The sequence below is a fragment of the Fukomys damarensis genome, unplaced genomic scaffold, assembly GCF_012274545.1.
Source record: "Fukomys damarensis isolate Sample0158 unplaced genomic scaffold, DMR_v1.0_HiC HiC_scaffold_16, whole genome shotgun sequence".
NCBI lineage: Eukaryota > Metazoa > Chordata > Mammalia > Rodentia > Bathyergidae > Fukomys > Fukomys damarensis.
In genome coordinates, this window is record NW_022900928.1 from 66272792 (window position 1) to 66297602 (window position 24811).

The following is a 24811-nucleotide window of genomic DNA, read 5'->3' on the forward strand; positions in this document are numbered from 1 at the left end:
CGAACTAGGACCTTGTGTTTGCAAGGCAGGTGGCGGGTGGAACCACTGAGCTAAATCCCCAGCCCTTAGGGTTTTGACTTTGGTTTTGTTTTGTTTTGTTTATCTCTCTTTATAGAGCAAAATTTAGCTCCATCAGTGGACATTCTCACTTTTAGACAGAACTATATAATTATTCTTTCCTCTGAATAATTATAATTATTCAGTGCTATTTCCTCCCCACCTTTTTTCCCTTGTTTAGGATACTAGGGAATGATTATTCTTGACTGGTTGTACAACCTCCAGGGTTTTTTTGTTTTTGTTTTTGTTTTTTTGTACTGCGGATCAAACTCAGGACCTTGTGCTTGTAAAGCAGGCAGCAGAACCACTGAGCTAAATCCTAGGCTCCAGGGTCCTTTTTAAAAACTTTTATCAATGAAGTATAACATATAAAATGTAAAAGAAAATGTATAAATATGTATGCATCCATGTTGCCAGCACTCCAATCAAGACAGAACACTTCTAGTGCCCCAGAAGGCTCCTCATACCCTCTGGTCAGTACCTCTTCAGGTCATCATTCTAACCTTTTTGACCATAGGTTACTGTTGCAGGGTCACAAATTTTATTAGATGCCGATAGTCATTTCTTCAGACTGACCTCCACATTTGCCTCAGTGTGTATGTTTGTATGTGTGTGTGTATTATTTATATGTGTGTGTGTGTGTGTGTGTGTGTGTGTGTGTGTGTGTGTGTGTGTGTGTGTTTTGTATCGGGGATTGAACTTGGGTCCTTGCCCTTTCAACGCAGGCGGTGGAACCACTGAGCTAAATCCCCAGCCCCACCTCAGTATATCTTTACTGGTAGTTTCTTGAAAAGGTACAAATGATTGTGTTCCAGGACTCCAGGAGTGGAGGCTGAGCAGCAGGATACAGCTGGTGTGGAACAGTCTTCACAAAAGGAGTGTGGGCAGCCCACAGGGTGAGCTAAAAAATTAATTCTCTGCAATTAAGCCCTTATCTCTGGCCACCTCACTTAACAAATAGTTCGTCCTGATTTGCCTTGATTTTTGTTTTGTTGTTAAGGTTTTTTTAATGGAATTGATACAAACTCATTTTAAAAAGTGACCTATCGCTTCTCGGCCTTTTGGCTAAGATCAAGTGTAAAAAGTGACCTAGCATTATTTAAATAATGGGTTCCATTTATCCTGCCAACTCCTCAGTTTATTTTTGAGAAATAACTTGCTAATAATTCGGCTTTATGCATATAGGCATTTGTATACATATCCAGGTATATATGATGTATATATGATATGTAAACACCTTTTACATAAAAGGAATAATGCGTGTACGTAACGTTTTTTTCAATTCTTGCATTGTTTTGTATACATTGTTCTGTGCAAGTACCACTTTTTTAGTATCTGCCTCCAATACTATTGTAGTTCTACAATTACTTAATTAGTTTAATATATGTTGATATACATTTGGATTGTTCCAGGATTGATTTAATTTTTTTGATCAATTTAATTTTGACAAGTGAAATTGATGGTTTACAGACTCATGCGGCCGGCTTTTTAGTTAAGCCAGGTAACTTACTTATTTTCTTTTTCTCTTTCTTTCTTTCTTTTACTTACTTTCTCTTTCTTTTTTTCTCTTCCTTTTTCCTTCCTTCCTTCTTTCCTTGCTTCCTTTCTTTCCTCCCTCTCTCCCTCCCTCCCTTCCTTCCTTCCTTCCTTCTTTCATCGGGGATTGAACTCAGGACCTTGCGTTTGCAAGGCAGGCATGGTGCCAATGAGCTAAATCTCTGGCCCAGGTAACTTATTTTAGTAACTACAGAACTGTTTCAGATTGTTCTTTTTTTTTTTTTTTTCTAGGTATATGAGAATATCAAGGGTATAGTCTACAACTTCAAAAGTAGATATTCATTACCAACATTTGGGAAGGAACCTTGTAGAAATGGCGGGGTTTTTTTGATTTTTGTTTTTAATGTATCATTCACTAGTGGTGTGGTAGCAGCATTCATTCAGCAGGTTTTACAAAAAGTCACCCCACAGTACATTTTCTATTAGATATTTTATAGAACTGGCACAACTATATTGCAGATAAATTATGGACAGTTTTTATCTTTGAATTGAGGATCAGCAGATGTTGAATCTCACATTTCATTTTCTTTTCACTTAGACAAGTGGCTGTTCTTCCAGAGACTCAGGCAACACAAAATCCAGCAAATGAGCAAGAAAGTACAGGTATGTAGGTGGGTAATGGGTTAGAATCAGAGAATCCTAAAGCTAGGACTATTAAAGTCACCTACTTTACCTCCTAATTTTCTTGGTTCATAAAAAAACTCTAAGCTTTGTAAAGTTAAGTGATTGGCCAATGTTATAGATTGAAACTCAGCACCTATCTTCTGTGCCTCTTTCACTCCATAATGTATGATCACCTGTCAGCTAGTGGACACAGAGCAATGCCTGCAAATACTCTTCTGCTCTACCAGTTCTAAAAACAGTAGGATACAAATAGCTAGTGACGTGATTCGTTCTTAAGTTGTTACTAAAAGAGACCAAGAACTATTTGTGTTTGATAGCCAGATTCTAGTTACAACACTAGATAAACCTCATAGCATGTTCCATCTGTCTTAATGAATTTGATCAGGAAACAACTGGTCACTTCAAGATTAGAGAGCTCTATACCAGGTGTGGTGATACATGTCTGTAATCCCAGGTACTTGGGAAGCTAAGACTGGAGGATCTCACAATGAAGGCTAGCTCAGGCCACTTAGCAAGACCTTGTCTTAGAAGGGCTGGGGATGTGGGTCAGTGATAGAACAAGCACTCTTGGATTCAATCCCCAAATCTATCACCAAAAAACAAAAAAAGATTAGAGAGCTCCGGATATAAGGCCTTGCCCATTTTCATGGATGGGACTTCGCAAAAGAGAACCAGGTAGGAAAAAGGGCTTAAGCATGAGACTTGGGCGGATTTGCTAATTTCTCAGGAGGACTGACATGGCTATTACTGTAAGAAAGCAGTGATAGGCTGAGAGAAGTCTCTGGAACCACATAGGTTGAAATTTCAGCTCTACCACATGATAGCTATATGAACCTGCCATGTTACCCTGCATCAGTTGCCTTACCTTGAAAATGAGGACTAGGGTCGGGGATGCAGCACAGAGCCTGCCTGGCAAGTAAGTGCAAGGTCCTGATTTTTATCCCCAGTACCAAAAAAGAAAGTAAGAAGGAAACTGGAGAGCAAAGTAACACTTATTTTACTAGGTTGTGGTGAGGTTTCTATCAGTTAATCTATGTGAAATTCTTAAGAGTGTCTGATACATAGCAAATGTTTACACATATTAACCATTATTTTATTTTGCTTTAACTCTATTGAAGATTATTACAGAAGGGCTGGAGATATAGTTCTGTGGCACCGTACCTGCCTGGCAAGTGCAAAATTCTGAATTTGATTCCTGGTACTAGAAAAAAAATAAATTAAGAAAAAAAAAATTATAGATTAGCATACTAGAAACTACTACAGAGATAGCACAACTTCATGTAAGAGAACAGATACACATATCTCTACACATACATACCAGTTTAAGTGATTTCCTAGCTGTAAAGAAGAGCCAGTTCTTTGAGCCTGAGTTTTGTTATCTGTGAATCGAAAGTATAATATTAACTGGCACACTGTAAGGCTTGTACCATACTCTGCATGTTCTCATTCAGTAAGCATTTGTTATTGCAACTCCTTTGGCTCCATTTTCTCCCTCATAGAACCTAAGATAGTAGAAGAAGAAGAAAGTAATTTCAGTTCTCCACTGATGCTTTGGCTCCAACAAGAACAAAAGCGGAAGGAAAGCATTGCTGAGAAAAAGCCTAAAAAAGGACTAGTTTTTGAAATTTCAAGTGATGATGGCTTTCAGATCTGTGCAGAAAGTATTGAAGGTGAGTGGATTAGATTAGTTTGATCTTCCAGTAGAGGACCTGTTTCAGCTACCTCTGTACTCGTGTATTGGTACCATTGAGTTTTATGACAGATGTTATGGAGGATCATTGTAGGTATTACATATTTTCCTTGTCCTGGAGAAATACCCATAATTTATGTGAAGAATGTTATAGATTATATTTTAAGATTGGATATACTAACCCAGATTAAACTTCTCCTTAAAAAAAAAAAAAGATTGCATACACCATGAGAGAGAGCTCCACTTCTCTCTCCAGCCTCATCTCCTGCTGCTTCCTTGTGTATGCATTGCCAGGCATGGTGTAGTGCTCCTGTGAGTTATCACAGCACTCTAGGATATCACAAGAAGAATCACAGGTTTCAACCCCCTGGGCAACATAGTGAAATCTTGTCTCAAAAAAATGAATGAACAAATGAATCAGTCAATCAGAAGGAAGGGAAAGAGATGACTGCCTGATATGAGGAGTAGGAGGAAAGAGTTACAGATAACTCTTAGCTGGGCGTAGTGGTGCATGCCTGTAGTCCTAACTACTCAGGAGGCATGAAGATTCCATGAGCCCAAAAGTTGAAGACCAGCCTGGGCAACACATCAAAACCCTGTCTCAAGAAAAAAAACCCAAAAAGACTGCTTTGGGTCTAGATGACTAGGAAAAAAATAATGTAAGGAGAAGAAAAAATAACTAGTTTGAAATACGAATTCTCAATGAGAAATAATGAGATGGAACTGTAATAAAATACCCAAGTAGAAGCCAGGCATGGTGCGCACACCTGTAATCCCAGCACTCAGAGGCTGAGGCAGGAGGATCCATGTGAGTTTGAGGCCAGCCTGGGCTACATAGTTCAAAACCAGCCAGAACTACATAGTGGGACCCTTTCTCTAAATAAATCAGTTAAAATCCAAGCAGAAATGTCTAGCAGGTAGTAAGACACCATAGAGTATCTTAGGTTAGAAGGTAGGGCTGGGGATTTAGATCATTGATGTCACCACCTGCCTTGCAAGTACAACTTGGTCCCAAGCTCAAACCCCAGTACTATTTTTAAAAAAAAAAAAAGAAGAAGAAGAAGTGGCAGAGGGAATTGTAAAGATTTTCTAGTCCCAGCCCTTAATTGTAAGCAACTAAGAGGTTTCAATCTCTCACAGTCTTGGTTTAAGTCTTTGGTAGTAATACTCTTGTCAATAGGAGTGTAGGAAAAAGGATTAATACGAAACATTCAGGTACTGATTATTTCACATCCCTTCCATCAAGATATGAGACTGCTTTGGGGATTCAGAAGGTATGAATCTGATCTCACTGATACCTGATGGAAAGAAGCACTGCTGGTTAGTGTACCTTCATGGCTGCTTTCTTATGCATTGAACTCATTAAAAGTATAAACAAAACAAAACACTGTACTAAGAGGGTGTGTTTGTGGTCACTGCCAAGATCCTGAGCACAGTACCTTGCACCAGGGAATTAGGAAATGTTGGCATATTCCTCAGCCTGTGATTTTCTTTTCTTTCCTCACAGATGCCTGGAAGTCATTGACAGATAAAGTCCAGGAAGCTCGATCAAATGCCCGCCTAAAGCAGCTTTCATTCGCAGGTAATGACAGAAGCTGTTATTTTACTCCTGCCTCAGAATATTCTGGCAACTCATGAGTCTCAGTAATAGCATTGATTCCATAAATAAATAAACTTTCTTTTAAAAACATTTTTCACTTTGAGATATAATTCATATACCATACAATTCCCTCATTTAAAGCATACAGCTAGGGGCCAGAGGTTTAACTCAGTGGTGCCGCTGCCTGCCTTGCAAGCACAAGATCCTGAGTTCATCCCCGATAATGGGGAAAAAAAAAAAAAAAAAAGGCCAAGTGTGGTGTCACACACCTATAATCCCAGCACACAGGAGGATCATCAGCCTCAACTACTAAATTCAAGACCAGTCTGAACTACATAGCAAGACCTTATCTCAAAAAAAGAAGAAAACCACATACTCAACTAGTCATTCCTCAACACCAGCCCTGGCAACCACAAACCTTTCTTTCTCTAAGGATTAACCTATTCTGGGCATTTCATATAAATGGAATCATAACATTTATGACAGCCTTCTTTCACATGACATAATGCTTTCATGTTTCTGGGCTGGAATATAGCTCAGTGTTATGCAAGGCTATGGATTTAATCCCTAGCGCCTCTGCCCTAAAAAAAAAAAAGCATATTAAAACTTAATTGGTTCCCAAGTTTGATCCCTGGTGCCAAAAAAAAACAAAAAACAAACTTAATTGGTTATTTGTACCTTGACAAAGATTGAGACTCTGAAAGTAATATAGATAAAGATGAAGGAGCAGGCCCTCTCTTATGTTAATGGTGTGTATAAGTCACTAGTATAACTGTTTGGGAGGGTAATTAAGCAGAGTAGCAAAATTTTCAAAAATTACATGCTGTAACACTCAACAGTTATATATTTAAGAAATCGTCTGGCCAGGGATTTAGCTCAGCAGTTTCACCACCTGCCTTGCAAGTGCATGGACCTGAATTTGATTCCCCAGTATCAAAAGAAAAAAGAGAAAATCATCCTTTAGGTAATCTCAACCAAATCTTTGAAATGTGTAAGGATGTAGGGCCAGAGATTTAGCTCAGAGGAGCCACTGCCTGCCTTGTAAGCACAAGGTCCTGGGTTCAATCCCCAGTACCCCCCAAAAAATGTATGAGGATGTTTATCACATGTAGTACAAAAAAATCGGAAGCAACCCAAATATTTGTCAAGAAAGGGATTTAGAGAGAGGTCTAAAAAACTAATTGAAAAGGCAAGTTATAATACTATTTCTAGTATAATCATGAACCCCTACAGATACTTTCTATTGAATGTATTTTCTTCCGAGAAATGAGACCTGCATAACTAAGACAGCCATCTTCCTTTACTTCTCTGTACTGTTGCACTTTATTTCCATAAGTATGTATTTTGATTTATAATTTTTAAAAAGTTCAAGTATATTTCATTTTAAAAGAACAGATGGCAAATAGATTAAGAAAAAATTAAGATTCTCAGCTTCTTTCAGTTTCGCCACTCTACCCACTAGGTTTGTTCTCACACTGTACACTGAGTCAGCCCCAACTGCTTTCCTTCCGTGCTGCAGAGCTCAGGCAAAACAGCTCCAGTAAATCTTTACATTCCTTGTTCTCTCTCATCATTCATTTCCTGTTGATCCCACTCCAAAAGAATGAATCACATCCCTTTCTTCCCCATTTCCTTCCTCAGGTGTATCCTGTGTTCTATTAAAAAGTGTTATAACTAGTACCTGAACCCATCATTTCTCCTCCATGTAGCATTTCCTAAGCATCACCAAAGTTGTCTTAACAAGCCTCTTACTGTTGCCTGAATACCAGCTGTGGAATAAAATCTTCTAACCCTTAAATTAAGTATCTGTTACCAATAAATAGGTATTGAACACCTGGTCTATGCCCAGCACTCATGATATAATTGCTGGGCCCTGCTCTCCTAGGTGTGTGGATCTTTACATGACAAAGTCCAATTCATCCTGACTTCTCTGTTCAGCCTCAGTTCTCACCACTTTCTTCACTCCTCACAGTCCTTTGTTCTGTGGCTGCTGTACCATGTTTTCTCTTTAGATCCGCCACTGTGTCTTAAAGTACAGTCTGTAGGTGTGCATCAGAACCTCTGAGCTCAGAGCTAAGAAAGCTAATTTGTTTTGTTTTTTTTGAGACAGGGTCTCACTATGTAGTCGAGTCTGACCTGGAACTAACTCACTATGTAGCTCAGGCTGGTCTCAAACTCTCAGCGATCCTCCTGTCTCAGCCTCCCGAGGGCTGGGATTACAGGCGTGCACCACCACGCCTGGCTGAAAGCTGAATTTTTAACTTCTGCTCCCAAGTAATTGTCATTCCTTATATTTCATGTGCTCTCACATTGGTGTATCATACACAGTTTTCTTCATCAAAAATGGCCTGCTTCTCTCCATCTTTTCTCCTCTCCAAATTTCCTTGTTTTCTAGACAGACTTCTTCTGTTAATCCTTTAAGGCCCTGCTCAGAGTTGCCTCTTTCTATAACTTTTTGGACCATTCTCCACTGTGCCTACAAAAACTACTTATGTGATTGAAACAGTAGGCTATTTTGTCATTTTACATAACAAAGTCCAGAGGTACGAGAAGTGTCAGGGGTGATTGAATTTGCAATGTCATCAAAGATCTAGATTTTCTCTTCTATACTTTGCTGTCCATGGTAAAGCTTCACCTTCAGGCCAGTAGCGAATAGCTGCAACAGTTCCAGAATTGCCTTTAGTCTTGGCAATGTCTAAATGAACAGAGGGACATTTTACTACTTTTTTCTTTCTTTGATGCAGGTCTCACTATGAAGTTTAGGCTGGTCTTGAACTCACCATGAACCTGGGCTAGCCTCAGACTCTTTGCGATCCTCCCACCTCAGCCTCTGAGGTGCTGGAATATAGACACATCACCACACCTGGCAGGAGGGGCATTTTAGTTGAAACAAATGGATACTACTTACACCCCTAGCTCCTAGGCTACAAACCTGTGCAATATGTTTCTGTGCTACTTGCATACTGTAGGCAGTTTTAACACAGTGGGAAATATGTGTGTACCTAAATATAGAAAGATTATAATAAACACTTAAAAATAAACAATGACGGAGGTGTATAGGCCACTTAGTACAAATGGACTAGGAGTTGGGTGAGTAGCAGTGAGTACATGTGAAGGCCCAGTATAGTATTGGAGACTATAAATTCTGTACAGTTAATCTACGCTAAATTTATTTTTAAATAATTTTATGGGACTGGAGGTGTAACTTGGTGACAGAGCACATGCTTAGCATGCTTTAGTCCCTGGCATAAAAAATTTAAGTGAAAAACGTCTGTAATAAATTAACTTCAATTTAATTATCACTTTTCTTCCTGCTGTCTCTCCTGCTTGCTATAACTATTTTACTTTACAAGATTTTTGTTCTTATTTTATTTTACTTTTTGACTGTACTGGAGGCTCCTGGGGCTTGAACCCAGGACCTTCACTCTGAGCTACCTCCCCAACCCTTTTATGTTTTAGTTTTGAGACAGAATCTCACTAAGTTACTAAGTTGCCCAAACTAAGTTTGAATTTACAGTTCTCCTGCCTCAGCCTCCCAGAGTGCTAGGATTATTGGCATGAACCACTACACTTGGGCTTTTTGACTTTTTAAACTTAAAGTACAAACCCACTGTACACCTGCCAAAAAAATATTTTCTTTCTATCCTTCTTTAAGCTTTTTTCTATTTCTAAATATTTAATTTTTTAGCTGGTCAGGATGGTCAAATCCCAGCACTCTGGTGGGATCCTGAGGCAGTAGAATTGTAAATTTGAGCCCCACCTGGGCAAATTATTTGTTTCAAAATAAAAAGAGACCAGGCTAGGGGCCGGGGATTTAGCTCAGCGGTTCGGTGGCCTGCCTTGCAAGCACAAGGACCCGAGTTCAGTCCCCACTACCAAAAAAAAAAGAGAGAGAGACCAGGCTAGGGATTTAGCTCAGTTAGCTCAGTAGTTCTACCACCTGCCTCGCAAGTGCAAGGTCACTAAGCTCAATCCCCAGCACCCAAAAAATAAATAAATAAAATTTTTTTAAAAAAAAGGACTGGGGAAAAGGGTAGTGTGAAGGCCCTGGGTTCAATCCCTGGTACTACAAGAAAAATTTGTTTTAACTTTTTTTTTTTTTTTTTGTACCAGGGATTGAACTCAGGACTTTGAGCTTGCAGAGACTGAGCTAAATCTCCAGCCCCTTAAACACACACATAGACCAGCACAGGGTCAGGATAGTCACTCCCCTGTCTTCCTCCTTCCTACCTTGTCCCCTCATGTCTAACGGTAATTCCTTTTTCTAGAATAACCTTTGGAGGACTTGCGTCTGGTTTACAGTTAACTCTTTTTTTAATAAGTAGGAATTGAAATTGGACATGATGGTGCACACCTCTAATCCCAGCACTCAGGAGCTGAGACAGGAGGATTGCTGTGCTTTTGAGGCCAGGCTGAACTATATAGTGAGACCCTGTCTCAAAAAAACAAAATAACACAACCACAAAAAGTAGGAGTCTAAACTAATGATTGAAAAATATAATATAGTAAATACAGACAATAACATTTGTTATAGCTTGTCCACAGTAGATAACCATTATTTGGTATTATTAACACCACCAAAATACAGAGTCCACCAAAAAATGTACACACACTTCAGGAAAAGAAAACTTGTGTAAATATTTTAATACTAAATTTACTGAGACATCATGAGATCAATGTGCTACCTATGGCCTCTACAATTATAAGAGGTACTCAAAGTGGTGGCCATCAGTTTCCACACATTTATTAGTATGGCAGACTGCTGCTTGGATAATCTTGGTCATTGAGATTGCTGCACATGTATTTTCAATTCTTTCTCTAAGGGCCAGCAGTGCAGTGGGTTTTCTGTGATATACAATATCCTCTAGTGTCCCCTATATGAGGATAACACTTGTTGAAAATACATTACACTATTTTTTTCCTGAAGTACATATACATTTTTTTGAGCAGACACTGTATTTGTAAATTAAGTTGTTTACTTAATAGAAAGTATAAATATCATCTGTTTGCTAGTGTCAGAAAGAAGTGTGGCAGTTGTTATGCTGTAGAAAATCTTTCACCATCTCTGCCAACAGATTTACATAAATGTTTTCATGAAATAAAAAATGCATTGGGAGGCTGAGGCAGGAGGATTGGCACAAGTTTGAGGCCAGCCTAGGGTAGGTACATAGTGAGTTCAAGGCTAGCCTGAATTACATAGCAAGACTCTGTCTCAAAAATAGATATAGATATAGATACAGATATAGATTTATCTAGGTATATCTTGCTCATCAATAAAAAATGCTTATAATAGCATGAGACAGTAACAAAGGAACAGTTAAGTGTATTAGTCACTGAAAGAGCACAGCGAGTTCTGTGTCAGCAGATTATTGCCAATGCTTTATATCTGTGTACATAAGAGCTTACAGTGGCTGGGGATTTAGCTCAACGACACCACACCTGCCTTGCAAGCTCAAGGTCCTGAATTCGATCACCAGTACCCCAAAAAAAAAAAAAAAAATCAGGGCTGGGGATTTAGCTCAGTGGTTCCAGTGCCTGCCTCACAGGTGCAAGGGCCTGAGTTCGATCCCTGGTACCACCCCCCAAAAAAAAAATCATAAAAGCTTTTATAGAAACCAGGTGCTCCATTCCTCTCAACCAAAATGGGAGTGCATTTGGCGTTACACAGATTCAAGCCATGACAGACTAGCTATGTGGTCTTGGGTATGTTAAATTCTATGAAATTAGGTTTGCTCATATTAAAATGAAGTTAGTGATAAACTGAGGATTATAACTGTCAGAGCACTTGACTGATATACGCAAGGACCTGGGCTCATTTCCCCAGCACCATACACACAAAACTAGTAATTCCCATCTCTGGTGGTCCTTATGAGAATGAAATGAAATAGTACATGTATCATTTCATTGTACGTTACAGCACATAGGAAACCCTCTGTACCTTGGTGGCGTACTTTTTCTTCACTTAGCAATGTATTATGAACATTTTCCATATTGATAGACCTGTGCTAGCATTATGTTGATGGTCAGTGCTAATTCCAGCTAATAGTCAGAGGGTTACTCCTTAGCCAAAAGAATTTCCATAGTACCATGCAGTTTCATATTGGCTACAGGGCTCACCACCCAGGTGCCTTTTATCCTACAGGTGTTAACGGTTTGAGGATGCTGGGGATTCTTCATGATGCAGTTGTGTTCCTGATTGAGCAACTCTCTGGTGCCAAGCACTGTCGGAATTACAAATTCCGTTTCCACAAACCTGAGGAGGCCAATGAACCCCCCTTGAACCCCCATGGCTCAGCCAGGGCTGAAGTCCACCTGAGGCAAGTTTTATTCTTTTCTGTGAGCAGTTTGGGGTCCCGATTTTATTATCTAAAGCCACGATTCTTTGCTCATGTACTCTAGAGATTTGCAGTATTAATGCTATTGTCTTACATACTGCTTTATTAAAGCATTTTTCTAAATCTGTTTCCATCTTTTGGTTCCAGGAAGTCAGCGTTTGACATGTTTAACTTTCTGGCTTCTAAACATCGACAGCCTCCAGAATATAACCCCAATGATGAGGAAGAGGAAGAGGTTCAGCTGAAGTCAGCTCGGTGAGTCCTGAGAGGGGAGGGTTATTAGGAGTACTCTTCTTTCCCTTTTCTCCAGCACATCAGGACACTGTGTAATTGTAGCCAGTCATGGTGGTACATGCCTATAATCTCAGCTCTAGGGAGGCTGAAACAGGAGGATTGCCATGAGTTTTGAGGCCAGCCTGGGCTACATAATAGTTCACAACCAATCTGAAGTACATAGCCAGACTATCTCAAAAAAGGAAAAAAACTAATGAAGTCTTGCATGGAATACAGTTTCCTGGATAACATCTGAGACGACTGAAATTCAGTGTTTGCATTGAAGTAGCACTAGCTGACTGATAAAGATAAGAAAATAAGCCGGGCGTGGTGGTGCATGCCTGTATCCCAGCACTCGGGAAGCTGAGGCAGGAGGATCTCTGTGAGTTCAAGACTAGCCTAGGCTACACAGTGAATTCTAGGTCAGTCTCAACTATATAGTGAGACCCTGTCTCAAAAAAAGAAAATAACTAGAGAGAAGAAATGAGAATAACTGTAAGATAGCTATTTTATCTAACCATAGTCTGTGTCAGCTTTGGCTATAGTATCATAATTAGCACAGTCAGAAAGTACTGTCTATATTTCAAATGGTCCTCATTTTATAAGGCACTTGGCTGTGCTTGACATTGAACAACAAGTCCTATTCTCTAGGAACCTTCAATTCAAGACTCAAAATAGAATTTCTTGAGAGAATTCATTAATAATATGCCTTGTCTCTTAGGAGGGCAACTAGCATGGATCTGCCAATGCCCATGCGTTTCCGGCATTTGAAAAAGACTTCTAAGGAGGCGGTTGGTGTCTACAGGTATGGCTAAAATTCTGGAAAGAATTACAGAAAACTTAACAACTTTACCAAAATACAGTGGACCAAATGTTGGAGTGACCTCCCTCATTGAGTCCGTGAGGTTTTTTATAAGTATTAATCGATCCTGAAATACTAGGGTCCTGCAACTCCTTATGTGAAACAGGAGTTTAACAGAGTGCACAGTACAATACTGTTCATTCTAAGATTGAGTGTAGGTCATTAGTAGAGCACTTGCCTAACATGCATGAGGCCCTTGGTTCGCTCCACAGCACTGGGAGAAAAGAAAGACGATACATCTTACTCTGACCATTTGTCAACACAAATCAAGTGAATCCACACTTTTTCTTTCTCTCAAGTGTCTGTTTCCTGGGAACTAACAGACCTGGAGAATTCATTACTTTCTTTATGTATTGACACGGTCTTGAAGATCTGTGCTTGATGTCCTTTCCACCTTTATGTCCTAGGTCTCCCATTCACGGTCGGGGGCTTTTCTGTAAGAGGAACATCGACGCAGGTGAGATGGTGATTGAGTATGCTGGCAATGTCATCCGTTCCATCCAGACCGACAAGCGTGAGAAGTACTATGACAGCAAGGTGAGTCTCACCCTTTCACTCTCCCAGTTCTTTCCATGGTCCTGAAACAAATATCGTGCTATCCATTCAAAGCACTGTGGGGGTTGGGAGAGTGTTTGTTTTATTTTATTCTAGGGATCAAACCCACAAAGACTTTTTTTTTAAATTATATCTGAAACTTTGGATGGGCCACTGCTAAAGTTCAGAATCCACTCAGAAGTTTAGTACACAAGGATACTTTTTGAATATTTGTCTTAGTGGATCCCAGGATTCAAAGCACATAGCCAAATAGGTTTCTTAAAGTCTCTGCAGGAAAGGGAAACCTATAACTTAGTTGTCTATGTGCTAGTCTAGTACCTCCAACCTAGATCTCTTCTTGGAAGCATATCAAAAGGTAAGTCCTAGGAGAAACCTGAACATTTTACTAGAGGAAACTGTTCATCAGTGCTGTAAGTAGCAGAAGGCTGGGAAATACACTTCAGCCTGAGCTAAAAAAAAGCTTACGGGTTCATGGCTGGGGGTAACTCAGTGATAGAGCACTTGCCTCGTTCACATATGTGAAGATTTGAATGTCATCTTCAGCACCAAAGCAAACCAGTGAAATAACAAGTTCTTTGTCCTTCCTGAAAAGGGTATTGGTTGCTATATGTTCCGAATTGATGACTCAGAAGTAGTAGATGCTACCATGCATGGAAATGCTGCGCGCTTCATCAATCACTCCTGTGAGCCTAACTGCTATTCTCGGGTCATCAATATTGATGGGCAGAAGCACATTGTCATCTTTGCTATGCGCAAGATATACCGAGGAGAGGAGCTCACCTACGACTATAAGTTCCCTATCGAGGATGCCAGCAACAAGCTGCCCTGCAACTGTGGCGCCAAGAAATGCCGGAAGTTCCTGAACTGAAGCTGCTCTTCTCCTGCTCCGTGCTAGGACCCGGGGCCAGCCAAAGCAATTCTGAAGGACTTTTCTAGCCTTGAGAGGCTCCAGGATCAAACAGGCACAGCTGAGGGGCCTCCGTGATGGCTGAGCACCCTATGTCTCACATTCTCATACATGTGATCCTAGTCCTGGAGAGATACGAGGTCATGAAGAATGACTGGCTCTCACGTGGGGCCCCTCTGATTGCTGTTAACAAGTGGAAATGGGGTCCCTGGGAGATCCCCCTGGAAGGAACCTATAAAGGTTGTTTATGGTGGGAGATGGGGGCTGAGCATCTCTGCAGAGAGCAGTGTCCTCCTCACCTTGGCCTTTTCCCAAGCACTATAAATGAGGGGTCAAGCAAAACCCCAGATACAGGGCTGGTCGGATACCTGGCCATTTACAGCCAGGCTCCACCTGTGGCCATCTGTTGACCAAACAAGATGGTGGTTTTCCCTATTATCCTCCCCTGGAGCGTTCACTTCCAGTTGGAAGACAGGATTCCTAGCACCTCTGGTGTCAAAGGCTGTCTTGGGGTTGTGCCAAGTATTTACCAAACCTTGAGCCTGTGGGCTTTTAAGTATGAGTGGTAGTCCATGAGCCTTATCTCAGCCAAGTAACCTTTCTTGACAAAAGGAGCGGCTTCCCTCTCCCATCCCTTCTCTTCACTCCACCTTCTTCTTTTCCCCCTGTTCTTCATCCCACTGCTTTCCCATTCTTCTTTTTGGGTGGTGGGAAAGACTGGCTCCCTGCTCAAGGACATGCCCTGGTGGGCATAGGACGTGCCTCTAGCACATTCCTGCCCTGTAAGCACTCCAGGTGGGGAAGTGGACAGGAGCCATTGGCCATAACCAGACAGAATTTGGAGAAGTTTTCCTAAAGCTCCACTGAAAGTTTTATAAGAAATATATGTAACGTGATTTTTTAGAAGAGACTAAAGATTAAATCATGCAACAACCAGAGTATCACAACCAGGATGACCCCTGGGGCCCATTGCTAAGACATGTTACTTTCTTTTTCCCTTGGTAAGACTTACTTTTTGAATGGTCAGTGTCCAGTTGAAGGCAGAACACTAATCAATTTTAAGGCCCAAAACTTGGGGACTAGACCACCTTGTATTGAGGGACCTCTGCCACCTACATTCAGTCCACAGATGAAGTAAATTAAATGACACTACTGCCTTGATTACTCCTTAGGATGTGGTCAAAACAGCATCAAATGTTTCTTCTCTTCCTTCCCCCAAGACAGTGTTAAATTAAGTCATTTAACCTGTTAAATTAAGTCATTGGATTTTACTCTGTTCTGTTTACAGTTTACTATTTAAGGTTTTATAAATGTAAATATATTTTGTATATTTTTCTATGAGAAGCACTTCATAGGGAGAAGCACTTATGACAAGGCTATTTTTTAAACTGCGGTATTATCCTAATTTAAGAGAAGATCGGTTTTTAATAATTTTTTATTTTCATAGGATGAAGTTAGAGAAAATACTCAGCTGTACACACAAAGTCTGGTTTTTCCTGCCCAACTTCCCCCTGGAAGGCGTACATTTTGTTGTTTCATGTGTAGCTTGTTTGTGCCCTGTTGACATAAATGTCCCCTGGCTCTGCTCTCAGACAATAATGGAGAGGGAAGGTTGCCCTGACTCCATTAGGCCACTCTCCTCCTTCTCTATTGCAGTTCCTCAGAAGCCTGCAGAAGTCCTTGACACAAGTGTTTCTTTCCTTCCTTTCCCACACTGACCTCCATCTGGCACTAGCTCCAGAGACAAACAGCACTCTTACATTGCCTTCATCTTCCCTACTTCAGAGAGTCCGCAGCCAACAAGTTGAATGACAATTTGACCTTTTCCATCACCATCTGCCTCAGAGGTCACCTCCTTTTCCTCTGCCCATCAGCTCCTCATGCCTGCAAAGAACCCACTGATCCCCTCATGCCCTTTTTCAGGGCAACCCGTTGAAACTGAAGCACAGTCTGACCACTCACGATAAAGCAGATTTTCCTCTGCTCCTGCCACAAGGTTTCAGAGTAGTGTCGTCCAAGTAGAGGACGGGGCACCCTTTTCTCACCACAAGAAGCCCGTTCTTCTGGAAGTCTAGCAAAGCAATACAACTCAGCCCAGCACTCTGCCCCAGGACTCACGGCTCTGCTGTGCCTTCCATCCTGGGCTCCCTTATCTCCCGTGACCTTAAGAACTGTCTGGTGGCTTTGCTGGAACATTGTCACTGTTTCCACTGTCATGTAGGGAGCCCAGCACTGTGGCCAGGATGGCAGAGACTTCCTTGTCATCATGGAGAAGTGCCAGCAGGGGACTGGGGAAAGCACTCTACCCAGACCTCACCTCCCTTCCTCCTTTTGCCCATGAATAAGATGCAGTGGCCCGAGGGTTCCACTAGTGTCTGGTTTCCTTTATTATTGCACTGTGTGAGGTTTTTTTGTAAATCCTTGTAATCCTATTTTTTTTTAAAGAGAAAAACTTAAGCTGCATTTGTTACTGAAATGATTAATGCACTGATGGGTCCTGAATTCACCTTGAGAAAGACCCAGAGGCCAGTCAGAGGGTGGGGGAAACTCAGCTAAACAGACCTAGTTCCTGCCCTGCTAGGCCAAGCTGTACTGTGAGCCCCCTCCTCATTCTCTTTCTATAAGCCCACAACTTTCCTTCTCCTGCCAGCTGCAGATGGTTTGCCTTGCCTTTTCACCCCTCACTGTCAGCCACAGAATGAGAAACCCCTCTTACAGCTCAGCCTTGAGTCCATTGCCAAAATGTCAGCATACCTGCCAGCAACTTGGGGGATAAGCTAAGGTTTCCCTACGAGAGGGAAAGAAGGCAAAAATGGCATGGCTATCTCCAAAACATGTCTGAGTGATTTGAAGTGACCAAGAGACGTTCTGCACAAAAGTGCAGATTGAGGAACTGTAGTGGGTCGTTTCCAAGAATCCCCCAAGGGGCATCCCCAATCCCTAAGGAGTGACAGCTGCAAACTTGGTCAGCTCTCAGTGAGAGCCAGCTCACTTACCGCCTTGCTGCTAGAACCTGTTGTGGCTGCATTTCCTGGTGGCCAGTGACAACTGTGTGACCAGAAGAGCTGCATGGCACTGACCCTTTGGCCGGAACTCGTCCGCTGGCTCCTTCATTGCTGCCCTTACATCCAGCACAGCCCTTCCACTTTTAGACCAATAGCAAGATTTAAGGGGGAAGCCTTGGCAGCTATAAGTTCACAGCCAGACTCCTTTGCTAGGACCCAGCCTGCCATCCTGCTTACCTCTGTCCACCCCTCAGCCAATGCAGTGAGCGCCATGCAGCATCCTTGATGTAAAAAAACAAAAAATTTAAAAAAATACACATACAAAAAAAAAAAAATATTTTAATGAATGTATCTTTCTCACGGACTGACTTGTTCAATCAAATATCTGAAAATACTAAAGGTCAAAACCTTGTCAGTTGTTAACTTTTAGGAATTTGATTTGGGATTCTTTTTCATAGAAATTAAGTTTTTGTTTTTGTTTTTCTTAAGGAAAAGCGGGTCATTGCAAAGGGCTGGGTGTAATTTTGTTTCATTTCCTTCATTTTAAAGCAATACAAGGTTATTGAGCAGATGGTTTTGTGCTGAATCATGAATACCAGTCAAGTCTCACACTCTGAAAATTTGAAACGTTTGTGTTTTGGTTTTCAAGTAAATATAAATATGATATATATATAGGAACTAATATAGTAATGCACCATGTAACAAAGCCTAGTTCAGTCCATGGCTTTTAATTCTCTTAACACTATAGATAAGGATTGTGTTACAGTTGCTAGAATTGGCAGGAAAATGTCAGGCTCGTGTTCCTCTGATTCCCAAATGGGGAAGCCCAAACTACAAAGGAATGGCAAAACAGGCCATTCCTAGGATCAGAGCAAAATGCAGAAATGGTGTCACCTGGATTTTTTCCTGCCATGAATGTTGCCAGTCAGTACCTGTACTCCTTGTTTCTCTATTTTTGGTTATGAATGTTGGGGTTACCACCTGCATTTAGGGGGAAATTGTGTTCTGTGCTTTCCTGGTATCTTGTTCCGAGGTACTCTAGTTCTGTCTTTCAACCAAGAAAATAGACTTGTGGTGTTTCTTTTATTGAACTTTTAACAGTCTCTCTAGTAAATACAGGTAGTTGAATAATTGTTTCAAGAGCTCAACAGATGACAAGCTTCTTTTCTAGAAATAAGACATTTCTTGACAACTTTATCATGTATAACGGATCTTTTATTTTTGTGGGGTTTTTTTCCTTGTGTTCTTCCAAGCTTCTGGTTAGAGAAAAAGAGAAAAAAAAAAAAGGAAAATGTGTCTAAAGTCCATCAGTGTTAACTCCCTGTGACAGGGATGAAGGAAAATACTTTAATAGTTCAAAAAAAAATAATAATGCTGAAAGCTCTCTACGAAAGACTGAATGTAAAAGTAAAAAGTGTACATAGTTGTAAAAAAAAAAAGGAGTTTTTAAACATGTTTATTTTCTATGCACTTTTTTTTATTTAAGTGATAGTTTAATTAATAAACATGTCAAGTTTATTGCTGCATATGGGTGAGCTTCCTTTTTGGCCTTGGCAGGGTTGGAGAACTTGGGGGAATCTGCAGCCTATGACCTTTTTACAAAGTACCCTCTACAGTGCTTTCTTTGAAGATGGAATTGCTAAAGCATTCTGCAATAACCAGGGACAGGCCCCACCCAAACTGGGCCCTTGACTGGGTTTTCCTCCTTCCTGCAGCAGTGGTGTATGCTCTGGACCTATTGGATTCAGGATATGAGGGAAAAGGTCAAGAGGACCCTGAAGCATGTACATATTACCCCCTTTGTTCGCGCAAGAAGCCATTAATACTTTTCTCCTAAACTGAACAGTAAATTGAAAGCATTTCACCACCTGCTCTTTGCTCCATTCCACCTTAAGGCTGAAATGTGATTTGGGATTTGTGTATTCTGTGCTGAGGGCCAGGTTTCAGTTGACAAATCACTGTAAATAATCTGCCAAACTGAGTCACTAACCTCAGGGCATGGGGTTGAACTTGCTCAAAAGCCGAGGATTGGGAGTCACTGCTCCTCCTAGAGGTGGTCCCCAAACAGAACCTCCCCCTTTTACAACCACTGCCTATAGAGGCTCTGCCCCAGTCCTTCCAACCTCTGCCCCTGAGGCACCTTTTGGGACTTTGGAGTTGGACACCATGGGAACCCCAAATGATCAGGCCGTATTGCAAGCTATCTTCAACCCCAGCACCCCATTTGGAGATGTCCTTGGGGTGGACCTGGGAGAAGAAGCAGAGCAGGATGAAGATGAGGGTGAGCATTTGACCATGTAATGTAGCTCTTCACAGGCTGACTGCAAAGAGGTGATGTGATAGGGTCCCTGGTTCCACCACCCTTGGATTGATGATGGAGATTGGAGTCAGAGGTTGGATGGTCTTTGGTGTAGGGAGAGGGATTTAGCAAGAGACATTCTACCCAGAGGAGTAAGCCAGGGGTTATCTCTCACCCCTCTAAACTTACACGTCCCTCCGTGATCCAAGCTTAACTGGGCGGGTGGTATTAAACTCCCAAATCTTGTCAAACAGGCAGTGTCACACCCACAGAATGGAAGGCCAAAGTAGTTGAACGGTTCCAATATATATATAGCAAGCAGAGTTAGCACTTGTTAAACAGTATCACAAGCCAGGTGCTAAACTTAAGTCTTCCACAGAACAAGTGCATGTTTCATTGGCCCCTAATGAAGAAGTGCTTGGCCGGGGATTTAGCTCAGTGGTGCCGCCACTTGCCTTGCAAGCTAGAGGACCCGAGTTTGATCCCCAGCACCAAGAAAAAGTGCTTATGTCTTTGTTTTAGACAATGAAGCCTTAGCTTTACTTACTAAAACTTCAAACTAAGAAGCCGAATTACACAATGGAGTGATTTTTACATCCTGGGATGTCATGATGGCCTTTAGGTAGGAGGCAATGTGGTAGAGGAAGAGAACAAGATAAAAAGCCAAAAAGGTCAGTGTTCACATCCCAGCTCTGCAACTTAGCACTGTGTGAAATTGGGCAATTTATTGGCCCGTGCCTTAAGGAGTTGGGGGTTCATACTCATGGACTTGGGGAGCCATTCAGGGACCCTACCCTTTTCCATTCGTCTCAAGTGCTAGCTGCCAGCCTTTGTGATCTCAGCCCCTCCTCTCCCAAGTTTGGGAACTTTGCCCTGCTGAGACTCCCACCCATCAGGTCTGGATTGGGTCTGGAGCTCTTGCTCAACTACGCACGTGTCCCCACTTGCCTTCTTCCCTGGCACAGATGCAGTTTTCCCTCAAGCACAACTGGAGCAGTCCAAGGCCCTGGAGCTGCAGGGGGTGATGGCAGCAGAGGCTGGGGACCTCAGCTCAGCCCTGGAAAGGTTTGGCCAAGCCATCTGCCTGCTTCCGGAGAGAGCTTCAGCCTACAACAACAGGGCCCAGGCCCGGCGGCTCCAGGGGGATGTGGCAGGTGAGGGGAGGTAGGAGCCTCCACAGATGGCACAGAAATAAGGTGGTAACGGGACAGAGAACCACTAAACCCCTCTGGAGCCCATGTTTGTACCTAAAAGTCTGAAATACGGTATAGGACCTGCTAATCTCATGGGACTATGGTGAAAGAAGAGCTTGCATTCCATTCATTTATTGAAAGTACAGTTCATGAGAACCTACTATGTGGCAGTAGTAGGGACACAAAGTACCAAGGGTACAAAGATAAAAAGATTCACTATAGCTAATGTTTATATAGTACTTACTACATGCCAAGTATGATACACTTTACACATAGACTGTAGTAACTCAGTCTCACAGTAACCCTTGAGAAGCTGTGTACTCTTGTTATTACCTCTTTTTTTGTTTTGTTTCATTGTTTTTTTGAGACAGGGTCTGACTGTGTAGTTTAGGCTGACCTGAACTCACTATGTATCCCCGGCTAGCCTGAAACTGACGACAGTCCTCCTGCCTCAGCCTCCTATAGGTGTGCACCACCACACCAGGCTATCCCCGTTTCAAAGATGAAGAAACTGGGGCCAGGGATGTAGCTCAGCAGTACAGTGCCTGCCTGGCAAGCACAAGGTCCTGAGTTCGATTCCTGGTGTCCCAAAAAAATTTTTTTAAAAGATGAAGAAACAAGAATGGATAGGCTAAGTGACTTGCCCACTATCCTCCAGGAGGGCAGTGTCAGAGCTGGGATTTGAACAAGGTGGTAGGGGCTTTAAACCCCATGTGATAACTGCTCCTCAGGGGGCTCAGGATATAGGGGGCAGAGCGATCACATTAGGTTACCAACATAGTACATGTAAGAGGTGGTGGCCTGGGAACCGTTAGTGAAGAGCAAGTTTCAAAGGATGAGTATGAGTTAGCTGAGCCAGTGAGTGGCAGTGGGAGAAGGGAGAGTGTGCACGTACCCAGAAGCCATGTATAGGTCGGAGAACTTCAGATCTCCAGGCTGCTTGGAGCAGGAGGCCTGTGAGAGCTGAGCCTGCAGGACCGGGCAGGGACCAGATGGGGAGAACCTTGGAGTGCCAGGTGGTGAATGGACTCTTGAAAATATAGGGGTGGGGGAGTCATTCAAAGGTTTTAAGGGAAAGTGACTGGCTCTAACTGCATTCGGCTTACTCTGGCTGGAGTGGGCAAAATGGGACAGAAGAAGCGGTTCTGGGGACAAAGCCAGACTTCTGTGTAGGTGTAAACCTTGGAAGCCCAGCAGGGAATACTGATTGTTAGGACTCATGCAGGCTCCTAGGAACGGGAATCCTAGGCTAGAGAATCTGGACTCTATTCTAGAAACAAAAGAGAGAGACACACACACACCGGTGCCTTTTCTAGGTTTGTTTGCCCTGTCCTGCTAAAGACAACCTACAAGCTAAATCCCAGAGAGTGGCAGAGATCATTCCACCCGGAAAGGCTTTGACTAGCCTAGATCTGCCCCACTGAGGAAAACTGAGGTACACTGTAATCAGAGCATCTTTGCAGTCTGGGTAGGGTGGGGAGCAAAGTGGGTCACAGACACAGGAGAGGGAGGCTCTGCCTTGCCCCTGGATAGTTCTAGAGTTCCCCCAAAGGACCTGGCAGGCCCTTTAGAGGGCTAGAGAATGTGAAGTGAAGCAGAACCCCAAAGAATGCAACTGGTTGATGTCCTAGAAGACTAGCTGGCTGCTTGGGTTTCTGAGTTCAAATATCTGAGGCCCAGGGCCAGGGATTTAGCTCAGTGTTTCCAGCACCTGCCTTGCAAGAGCAAGGATTCAAGTTCGATCCCCAGTACCAAAACACGCACACACACACACCCCAAAATATCGTAACCATGGCTCCAAAGAGTGATACCAGCAATAAAGCTAAGAGGAAAACTGTGAGAACCACAGTAGCACTGAAGAAAAAAATCATCGTCAAATTTGTTAAACTTTTGGAAAAATGAATTTATAAGTGTAATTTTGAAGCCTTAGAACTAATTATTTGGTTTTCCATTATTTTTTGTTGTTGTTCCAGGGATCAAACTCAGGACCTTGAACTTATGAGGCAGGCAGTGGCACTGAGCTAAATCCCCAGTCCACAAGAGTATAATTTTGTCCTTTGCTTACAATGTTGTCCAGAAAGGGAAAGGAACAGGCTGGGGTTAGTACAACCTTGGCCAACACTCCCAGAATAAGGAAGTGGGGTGGTCTGTGTGGAGGTAGGGTGGAAAGTTCAGAAAGCAGGTAGCCATATCCTTGTTGGTTAGATTTTGGGTATCGTTAGGGGGTAGAGTGGTATAGAAGATGAGGATTGGTATTTGTCACATTTAGAAGGGGAAATAGCTTCCGGGGGTGTAGCCACTTGATTTAGACCAAGGAAGTGAAACTATGCAGAGGACCTAAAGTTTGGAGAGTAGTTTGGTTATAAATAGGCCCTGTATACAGGCGGGATTAACAAATAATTATCAAAGTTACAGTGGTAAGAGGTGGCCTGGACAGTGTAATATGTGAAGCTAGCTAGTTGGACCCAGCCACTGGCCTCCCCTACAAATACCAGTCCTGAAAACTACCTGGAGTTTGTAGGCATGGCCAGCAAAGGTGCTTGAGTTATTTATTATTTGAGTGACAGTTGACTGGAGAGCCTGTGGGATAGTCAAGCTATTAGGGCTGGCAAGAAGGAAGACAAAAGGGACAGGATGTATAGTGAGGAAAAGTTCAACCCTCAGCCAGCGCCATAACTTAAGAAGTGTAAGTAGCACGCATAAGAAAGCTTGTAAGATTCAAACCATAAATGAGAAATAGAAGTAGGATCAGGCCTTAGGCTTATTAGAAGGCTGGGAGGGCCAACTGTCACCTGAGTGTTATAGAATCAGAAAACATTAATTAATTTTGCTACTTAGCATAGATTTAGATGTTCATCTTTATTCTCTTAAAACATCCAAAGAAAACTGCTATCTAGACAATGAAATAATGGCAAGAAAATGACAGATACATTCCACTCCTCACTTAGAGACCAACTACAAGAAGTCACCTCCCCAACAGGGCACTCTGGAGTGCAAAATATAAACTCAATAGCTTCCTGTATGGAAGAAGAAACTCAAATAGAAAAATACAGACTATTGAAAACAATCCACAAGGAGAACTATACAAAAGACAAATTAGCGGGGCTGGGGATTTAGTTCAGTGGTTCTGGTGACTGCCTCAAAAGCACAAAGACCTGAGTTCGATCCCCAGTACCAAAAAAAAAGACAAATTAGGGCCAGGAATTTAGCTCAGTGGTGCCACTGCCTGCCTCACCAAGTGCAAGGTCCTGAGTTTGATCCCTGGTACCAAAAAACAAAACACAAAAACAACAAAAGACAAATTAGCCAGACATGTAATCACTGGTACTGAGGTTGCCATAAAATTAACTGACAAAACCCTGATGGCTCCATTAACACTCCAGAATTTACTCAGAGAAGTACGAATAATCAAGATTTAAATTATCCAAACATAATACAGTTTTATGAACTCAATGAAACGGAACAAAAACATTCTATTTAATGAGATATGCAAAAAAAAAAAGAAAAAAAAAGGTAAAATGTAAGAGTGTTTGGTTACCCATGGGAAAATGAATGAAAAAGAAGCCAGAGCTAAATTTAGACAGATCCTGTCTGCAGTGCAATCCTGCCACACTAAGGGGATGTCCCTCAGAGACCTAAACACTGAGAGATAGTTAGATGAGGGTATCATCAAGATTTTGGTTAACTACATAGTGAGAACCTGTCTCAAAAAAAAAAAAAAAAGGTAAAATGTAAGAGTGTTTGGTTACCCATGGGAAAATGAATGAAAAAGAAGCCAGAGCTAAATTTAGACAGATCCTGTCTGCAGTGCAATCCTGCCACACTAAGGGGATGTCCCTCAGAGCTAAACACTG

At 41.9% G+C, this 24811-nt stretch overlaps 2 protein-coding genes across 2 annotated transcripts in view; both read left to right on the forward strand.

Moving 5' to 3' along the window:
• The window catches only part of Kmt2a (lysine methyltransferase 2A), a gene marked incomplete at its 5' end in the record, with an annotated part of 89212 nt that extends 72134 nt beyond the window's left edge, over positions 1 to 17078 (forward strand). The window contains 9 exons of the mRNA XM_010629473.1: positions 873 to 953; positions 2153 to 2217; positions 3738 to 3908; positions 5436 to 5510; positions 11671 to 11845; positions 12011 to 12118; positions 12858 to 12941; positions 13406 to 13535; positions 14146 to 17078. Of these exons, the coding sequence (XP_010627775.1) occupies positions 873 to 953; positions 2153 to 2217; positions 3738 to 3908; positions 5436 to 5510; positions 11671 to 11845; positions 12011 to 12118; positions 12858 to 12941; positions 13406 to 13535; positions 14146 to 14421 (1165 nt within the window). The remainder of the gene's footprint in view (positions 1 to 872; positions 954 to 2152; positions 2218 to 3737; positions 3909 to 5435; positions 5511 to 11670; positions 11846 to 12010; positions 12119 to 12857; positions 12942 to 13405; positions 13536 to 14145) is intronic.
• A 2458-nt stretch (positions 17079 to 19536) lies between these two features.
• The window catches only part of Ttc36 (tetratricopeptide repeat domain 36), a 10457-nt gene continuing 5182 nt past the window's right edge, over positions 19537 to 24811 (forward strand). Inside the window, exons 1-2 of the mRNA XM_033763948.1 lie at positions 19537 to 19746; positions 20730 to 20918. Of these exons, the coding sequence (XP_033619839.1) occupies positions 19632 to 19746; positions 20730 to 20918 (304 nt within the window). The 5' untranslated portion in view covers positions 19537 to 19631. The remainder of the gene's footprint in view (positions 19747 to 20729; positions 20919 to 24811) is intronic.